General features: G+C 42.8%; 1 protein-coding gene across 2 annotated transcripts; it reads left to right on the forward strand.

Annotated features, from left to right (window-relative positions):
- Positions 1 to 80: 80 nt before the first annotated feature.
- On the forward strand, positions 81 to 8,335 carry ash2l (ash2 like, histone lysine methyltransferase complex subunit). Of its 2 annotated transcripts, XM_026297026.1 has the most exons (17): positions 81 to 166; positions 869 to 935; positions 1,075 to 1,220; positions 1,328 to 1,416; positions 1,550 to 1,641; positions 1,979 to 2,074; positions 2,313 to 2,408; positions 2,496 to 2,571; positions 3,154 to 3,171; positions 4,726 to 4,825; positions 4,915 to 5,132; positions 5,364 to 5,531; positions 6,831 to 7,024; positions 7,109 to 7,201; positions 7,284 to 7,382; positions 7,458 to 7,517; positions 7,613 to 8,335. In XM_026297026.1, the coding sequence occupies exons 1-17, from the start codon at positions 108 to 110 to the stop codon at positions 7,718 to 7,720; spliced, it is 1,779 nt and encodes a 592-aa protein (XP_026152811.1). In that variant the 5' UTR covers positions 81 to 107; the 3' UTR covers positions 7,721 to 8,335. The 2 variants fall into 2 exon arrangements, with proteins under 2 accessions (XP_026152811.1, XP_026152812.1); XM_026297027.1 differs by lacking the exon at positions 3,154 to 3,171.
- The last annotated feature ends 79 nt before the right edge of the window (positions 8,336 to 8,414 follow it).

Consider the following 8,414-nt stretch of genomic DNA (forward strand, 5'->3'; position numbering starts at 1 on the left):
GTGGTGTCGCTGTGGGCTGAAACGCTGCATATTCACGGCAGCCACACAGGAAACATTTCTCGACGCCGGATCTCGCGATGTTTTTTTTTTTCTCATTGATTTAAAACATGGCGTCTGAAGGGGAGGCGGGCAGTGCAGCTGCAACAGAAGCGGACACCGCAGAGGGGTAAGTGTTCTTTATTTAAAACAGTCTCATTATTAAAGCACTGTAGACCGTGACCCTGATTATCTGGGACAACATAAGCAGCTGATGTGCTCTTGCTTTTATTTACTTTGCGAAGCTGTGAGCTAACTCGCTAGCTAACGTTAGCCCCTCACAGCCCCAGTGACCATAAAACGTTACCGCCTAGCTGCTAAAAAAACATTTGTAGGTAAAAAAATACATGTTAACTTAATCTTTCCATGTATGTCGGCAAATACATAAAGTCTACGAAATTAACTGTAAGACTTTATAGGAGCGGATAGGTCTTCAGTTGTCACGCTGTATTTGCAAATCACTGAAACCAGACTTCATTTGAATTACGCCAGTTTTACAGATAAGGTTGTAGATATAGTCTATACATGTGTTTTAAATATACAGTACACAGAGTGAATACTAACTTAAGCCGAAATAAAATCATAAGTTTTATCACTGTCAATAAAGGATACTTAAACACATCAACATAAAATTTCGATTATTTTTACGAAATAAAAATAATTAAGGAAGGGTTCTAACAGAGCTCCTCTACTTTTAGGAGAAAAATGTTTTGCTCTTGGAATAGATAATGAATCTTTTATGTAATTTAAGACCAGTGCACTTTGATTATTAATGGCCCATTATATCTTGGACACTTGCACTGTTCTCATTAATCTTTCTCCTGGCTTTCAGGGATGCTGCATTTGGAGAACTACCCACTGCCTTAGATACTGAATCTTCAAATGGCAAAGAGGGGATGGTATGCTTCTTTGACATTAATACTATCCCTCTGTTTTTATTTTATTTTATGTTTTTTGTATGTACTTTTAAACGTCAGTGGAGCTGAGCCGATGTTTTGGCAGGCTATGGTTGTACAGTAATTGGGCTGTTTGCCACAGGAGACGGCTGGTGAAGGCTCAGAGGCTGCTGATGCTCTGACTGGATCAGGAGACGAGGAGAGTGGGAGGCAGCTGGGCGAGGTGGAGCTGCAGTGTGCATTGTGTATGAAGTGGTTCACTGCAGATACATTTGGCATTGACACTGCGTATGTACTTTCATTGAATAAATCCATTTATTTTCAGAGAAACTATGAACAGTTATGTAACTGCACTACCAGTTTTACTGACACAGTCTCTGACCCTTTCTCTACAGGACTTGTCTTCCCTTTATGACCAATTATGTGTTTCACTGCAATGTGTGTCATCACAGTGGTAACACATACTTCCTCAGGAAACAAGCAAGTAGGTTTTTTTGTGTGCTCCAAACAAAAACATAATTTCTACAGTGAGTTAAGGTTTGCTTTCTTTCTGCATTAATGTTAGTTTTTCACAGACCTGTGTGTGTGTGCGTGTGTGTGTGTGTGTGCGCGTGTAGATCTGAAGGAGATGTGTCTCACAGCCCTGGCTAACCTTACATGGCGGTCCAGAACACAAGAGCACCCAAAGACCATGTTTTCCAAAGACAAGGTGGGCTTTGCTGATATAGATGCAAGATGCTGCTGATAAAAGATAAGTCTTGTAAAGCCTTTTTAAACACTGTGTGATGATTTGTGTGTTTTGTTTTAATTTAGTGTGTCATTGCTCCATCTCTTTGTAAAGTCCAGTTTCATGAAATACAAAATCAGATCATTTATTGTGGTTGGATTTACTCTCAATAGTCAACACAGATTGATGTAACAGATGACATTAAAGTTACTGTTAACTTTAATGACTTGTTGCTGCCTGAGAAGCAGACAACAGGGGGCACTGTGACCAATATGAATGGTTTTCAGTATAGTCACTGCATGAATATCTTCTTTTGCAGGACATCATACCATTCATTGACAAGTACTGGGAATGCATGACAACCCGTCAGAGACCGGGGAAGCTCACCTGGCCCAACAACATAGTGAAGACCATGGTAATGATGTGGTGCACAGTGGGGTAATCTGTTATTTAACCACCAGTCTATGTTGAATGAGCCAGTGGGGAGAAATATTATGGTTGCCTCCCTGCATTCAGCCTTAACTTGCTGCTCTTGTGTTGTGTTGTGTAGGGTCTTACATTTGACAACTTTATGGAAGGAAAACACTCTTGAATCAAAATAATATAAAAATCTTAATTATTATTGAGTGAAAGTTTTTTTGTTTATTCTCCAGAGTAAAGAGCGTGATGTTTTCCTAGTGAAGGAGCACCCTGACCCGGGCAGTAAAGACTTAGATGAGGAGTATCCCAAATTTGGCCTATTGGACCAGGTATTCTCATCTCATCTGTCACATGGAACAAATAGAGGGAGTCAGATTTGAAACCTCATGCCTTTAGCTACTGCTGCTCTTTTCTAGGACCTGGGAAACATTGGACCCTCATATGACACACAAAAACAGACCACTACTACGCCGACAGCTGGTGGGCTCAATGGTGAGTATATTACACAGTAAAGATCTGGACCCAAATAGCAGTTTCTACTTGTAAAGCAGATTGAAATCATAGGAGATTTCAACATAGGCTGAGGAGAAGAAAAGTTTTAAGGTGCTTCCACATCTGTAATTTGGCTGTAATTTCTGGGATCTTGTGTGTATATATAGTCTGTACGTCACATATGTGGAGCAGGTCCCTTTCCTCCCTTTACAGATGGATTTAGCTGAAGTCATTTGAAGAAATGATTATTGTCATAAAGTCATGTGATTGTGCAGTTTTACTTTCACACAACAAATGAGCTGCATCAAAAATCTGCTTGGACACAGAACAAGGCCTGAGTTTTAAGGGTGTCTAAGTCTGAATGTCCTCACCAGAGTTTGATTGGCACGTTTAAAGCCAGCTCAGACAAACTGCACTAAACAGGAAAACAGTCCGGAGTTTGATGGAACTGAACCAAGCAGGTCAGGTGTGGAAGCACCTTTACATAAGTAATGGCCAGTATAAACTCCCCAGACAGAGCAAACAGAGAGATAGTGCTTGTTAAGTGTGATGACCATGGTGATTCTGTGCATTGTGTTCCAGGTGGATCTGCTTTCTCAGGTGAATATGTGGTGTTTTGGCATCTGGAGCCGATCAGTGTGTTTTTCTGTGTTGTAACCCTCTGGATAGAAGTTGGCCCTGAGGTTCCAATCAGACCCCCGACCCCACCTCCCCCTCCCAGCTCAAACCAAAGTTGAGCTAAACTGATCCTCAATAAGCATCTTGTGGGCAACTTCTTCCACAGTTGTAACCTCCCTGTCTGCTCTCTGTTTGGTGCCCTCCTCCCAATGGCTTTGCCCCCTTTGATCAGTGATCTTCCTCGTCTCTGGCTTGCTGCTAACGGGCTCTGAAATCCATAAAAATCTCCTCACTGAAATGACACTCTGCCCTCCGTACCACAGCCTACGTCAGAGCAGAGTGCTATTTTTGATTTGCCACTGGCTTTCATCCAATGCTAGTTAGCCTCATCCTCTTCCTGTTGCTTTTTGCGTCAGACCAGTAGCCACCAGACCTGACTGCGTAGCTGCTAATCAGTAAAGATTATTGATGTTTTAGGAGATTATGAAAGTTATCAGGAAGTGTGTATTGACTTAAACAGTGTTCTTAGCATGCAGGCATTATCATTTGTATCAAAACAAAGGCTGTATGTGAAAATGTCTTTTCACCTGCACTGATAATGAGAGAAACAGATAATGGAGGCATTTGTTTTTCTTCCAAATGAACCAGATCTGAGCTAGATGAATAATGTTTGTTCATAGTCGTGTCAGAGAAGAAGAAACTCGCTGCAACTGGCTCCCTGACATTAGTGTTTGTCTCTGACAGAACGATGTGGCGAGGCCGTACAGAAGAGGTTTTATAGGAGGCTGATAGTGTTTGGAAAACGCCATGCCAACTAATTCCTGCCTTTTTGTGCCTGCTGTCTCCCTTTGTACAGCCTAATAACCTGCTTTTAGTGTGTGTGTGTGTGTGTGTGTGTGTGTGTGTTCTCAGTGGCAGTCTTATGGTGTAGAAAGACACTTCTCAACAACAGTGAAGTACATTTCAGTTAATTGCTAGCTGGAAATACGATATGGAGCATGGGGTGGATTTTCTAGCAACCTTGGAGGTGGGTGTTTAAAAGCTTTGAGGAGGTTTTGAAACACTGTAGGCCTCTCTACCTTCTCTTAACACAGCTCACCTGTTGGTAGTAGCAGCATCAACTGTTCTAAGATGGTGTGCCTTCTCTCCTTTTCCTAAATTCGCTTGTTCCATAGCTGTAATGTGGTCTGGAGTACTGTGCTCGCCTTATCCTATAATTCATCACGCCTGTGTTAAACTGATGCAGCCTAATACACCAGTCCTTCAGCAAGTCCTGCCTTCATGAAGGCTGGTCAGAGGCCTTTTTGATATTGAAGCAAATTTAGTTTTTGTATTTAAAATGAATATGCAGTTCAGTGGACACTCAGCATCAGAAGTCACTTCAGGACTGTGGGATTACACTGCATTAGTAACTAGGTGTACCCAATAAACTGACACCTTTGCCACTGACTGTGTGTGAGTGTGTGCGTGTCTGTGTCTGTGTCTATGTGTGCATTTCCATATGTTCATTGTGGCATCCTGTCTCATGTCTTTAAGGAGCTTTGGCCCCGGGCCCAGGAAAGGGAAGAGGGGCCAAACGTAAACAGCAGCAGCAGCAGGAAGGCACCACTGCAGGGGCCACGAAGAGAACCCGAAGGTGAAAGATGAACCTGTTTGTTTATGGCTGGTTTAAGTCTTTTAAATAAATACATAGAAAACAAACTTCGTGTTTTTCTCTCTTTGCAGCGACCCTCTGTTCTCGGCCCAGCGTCTGCCTCCTCATGGTTACCCACTGGAGCACCCCTTTAATAAAGATGGCTATCGTTACATCCTGGCAGAACCAGACCCCCACGCTCCAGATCCAGAAAAGCTTGAGCTGGACTGCTGGGCTGGCAAACCCATACCTGGTGATCTGTACAGGGCCTGTCTGTACGAGAGGGTGCTGCTGGCCTTGCATGACAGAGGTACTCAGACAATCCAACAACCATCTGTTGTTTTAAGCTTGTTGCCTGTTTTTAAATGTCTCAAAGTCTGATTTTCATTCATGAATCATTCTGTTGTCCTAATTAATGACTTCAGGCAAAAAACAAAAAACGTTCATTCAGTTGAGCTGCGTCGCTGAAGTGATTCTGTGACTCTGCTGTACTGCATGTTTTCTTTAACGTGTGTGAAACTGCTGTATGTGCATTTCGCAGCGCCTCAGCTGAAGATCTCTGACGACCGCCTGACTGTGACCGGGGAGAAGGGTTACTCCATGGTGCGAGCCTCCCACGGCGTTCGCAAAGGCTCCTGGTACTTTGAGGTTTCTGTTGACGACATGCCTCCAGAGACAGCAGCCAGACTCGGCTGGTCTCAGCCGCTCGGTCAGTTCACTCACACAAAACTGCTGTTCCACTTAGGGATAGTGATTTTGGTCGTCACATGGCGTACAGAGAGACTGGTGAAACTAAGTGTTGATTTTCTGTTAATGCATTTAAACTGTAATTACCCAGCTGAAGACAATTCACCTGATAACTGTAACAACTTCCTATGGACTATAGAAACCACAGTATGACAGTTTTCTGTTCTTCTTCATTATCAGAAATGATGATTGAGGAGTTTTTCTGTTCTTTAGGGACAGATCAGGAATCAGATACAGGATTTACTGTGTAGGTTAATATCCTCCCATCTCTGTACCGACTTAAAGGCAGTAGCCAGTGATTCAGAGTGTGTGTCATTGAGTCCAAATCCCATCCAGAGACTGACAGTGCCAATGAATGTGCATGAATCCAGAACCTGGTTCAGCTTATAGGTCTGTGCCTTAGACCTCCATTGTTGTCCAAAAACTATTAAAAACCCAGCAGGGAGCCCCAGCGCTGACCTGGCTCACATGGTTCTTCCTCACCAACAATGGGAGACCCGTCTTTTTCCAAAAACTCCAAATATGGTTCTAAATGTGTTGAGTGTTGTTTTAACTCAACCAGCCGTACAAATACCTTTCTAAAAATACCTTCTAAAATTAGAACAGTTCCTGTAACCAGATCTTATCAGGAAATTTGATCCAAGAGTAAATAAAAGCTTAAATATCAAACATTCAGAGGACCAGAAGAAACACTGAGGTAGTTTGGGTAGTTAGGATAGTTAATGATTAATCAATAATCAATTAGTCAAGAACTGGACTGATTGAATATGTACTAAGTTTGTGTGTTTTTTGCATAACACTGTTATGCAAAAATAATGTAATATGTTAACTTGCACACCACAAGAGGGCGTACTTACAGAAGTGTCAGAAAGACATCTGACACTGAGCCAGACAGGGGAAGGTGCTGTACCACCTGAAATCTCAGCAGCTGAATGTTGCAGTGGAAGGTTAAAGTGGAAATCCATCCACTGTGGCTTGGCTGAGAGAAGCTGTAGCAGTGTATGTGCTAAGGCAGATACTCAGAAGCTTCGCTCTGTGACTGAAATAGCTATAATGCCATAAAACAAGCTGGTGGATGGGGTGTGCTTTCCTGAGCTCCTACACTGCACTGTGCCAGATTCTGTTGGTCTAAATGCCATATAAAAATGAGATGCTTGTTTTTTGCATGTGTTTTGCATAAATGCAGTAGAGTGGGGCATTATTCTTTGGTCTGATATTTTCTTCTAATGTTAATGTGAATTCGCCCTTGTTCATTTCTCAGGTAACCTGCAGGCACCTCTGGGATACGACAAGTTCAGCTACTCGTGGCGCAGTAAGAAGGGCACACGGTTTCACCAGTCCATAGGAAAGCATTATTCCTCTGCCTACGGGCAGGGAGACACGCTGGGCTTCTTCATAGAGCTTCCTGATGGCACAGAGATCGCCAAGGCCCTGCCTGATACATACAAAGACAAGGTAATGGCAGAGATGTAAGGAGAACTACCCCGACTCAAAACAGCTCTGACATTTGACGTTTTCATGAATCGTTTCTCTTTTCAGGCATTGATTAAGTTCAAGAGCTACCTGTACTTTGAAGAGAAGGACTATGTGGACAAAGCAGAGAAAAGCCTCAAGTCAACAAGCCCCAGCAGGGTCAGAAACCTCTCCAAAATAAAATCCAGTTAGAGAACCTGACACTGATTGCTGCTACTAACTCGCTGATCCTGTTTTCCAGATGATATTCTATAAAAATGGAGTCAACCAAGGTGTTGCCTTTGAAAACCTGTTTGAGGGACTCTACTTTCCTGCTATCTCACTCTACAAGAGCTGCACAGTGAGTACTCATGTAGAGCTGCTGCTTTTTGGTTCCTTAAATTCTCCGGTTTGCTAAGCGTTTATCCCCTTTCAGGTTTCAGTCAATTTTGGGCCACATTTCAAATACCCTCCAAAGGATGTCAAGTACCAGCCGGTGAGAGCTGCTGCAAAGATTCACATGCTTTCCTGCACTAACATTTACTGAGCTGTTGTTTGGTCACACGTCTGTGGACTTTTTCCTCCTCACAGATGAGTGACATGGGTTGGGGAGCTGTGATCGAACACACGCTGGCTGATATGCTGTACCACGTGGAGACGGATGTGGACGGACGCCGCAGCCCGCCATGGGAAGGCTGAAAGGAATTCAGTACGCACACACCCCAGTCAAAACATAGTCCCATCTTCAGACAGTCAGAAGAAAACACCACAGGCTGCAGTAAACAGCCGGTAATGGTCTTGCAATATCAGTTTTGCCAGCCACAAAGTTAAACTTGTACTAAGAATTCACACCGGGCTAAAACCCAATGGCAGCACGTGGTTAGGTGTTGGCGTGCCATCGGCAGACATTCCACCCCAAACATTTAACAACATCAACTTTTTTGGTGCTTTTCTTTGAAATGTGTGTATTCTGAATTTAGTGTTATGCTGTAGCGAGTCTTAGCTTGACGTCATGTATGGCACATATTTTTGGTCTCATTTTGACCCCGACCTTCTGCCAAACAGACTCACTTCATCATTCTCGCAGCCCTCCTGTAGACGAGGAGATTCAGCAGTCTTTGGTGCGTTCTGTCTTTTTGCTGTTTTATTTGTTGACAGTGTGTCGGTTATTTACTGTTTTATACTCTGGGTTAAATAAAAAAAAAAAAAAAAAAAAAAAACATCCTACATGGACAAAGTTAAACTCATGAATTTCAAACAAAGATTCATGCACCTGATGTTCTTCCGTACGATATTAAAGTGGTTCCCAACGCTTTTGGTGGTAACACTTAAATGTTTGTGGTTTTAAAAAAAAAAAAAAAAAGTGTCAGAAAAAACTGACTAGTGTCCATCA

This window comes from Mastacembelus armatus, chromosome 12 (genome assembly GCF_900324485.2).
Source record: "Mastacembelus armatus chromosome 12, fMasArm1.2, whole genome shotgun sequence".
Lineage (NCBI taxonomy): Eukaryota > Metazoa > Chordata > Actinopteri > Synbranchiformes > Mastacembelidae > Mastacembelus > Mastacembelus armatus.

What these genes read in the sequence shown, in the direction of transcription:
- ash2l (XM_026297026.1), top strand. Translation starts at nt 108, where the DNA reads ATGGCGTCTGAAGGGGAGGCGGGCAGTGCAGCTGCAACAGAAGCGGAC. An exon ending in GAAGCGGACACCGCAGAGGG is followed by an intron (nt 167 to 868) that starts GTAAGTGTTCTT and finishes CCTGGCTTTCAG; the next exon opens with GGATGCTGCATTTGGAGAAC. An exon ending in AGGATGTCAAGTACCAGCCG is followed by an intron (nt 7,518 to 7,612) that starts GTGAGAGCTGCT and finishes TCCTCCTCACAG; the next exon opens with ATGAGTGACATGGGTTGGGG.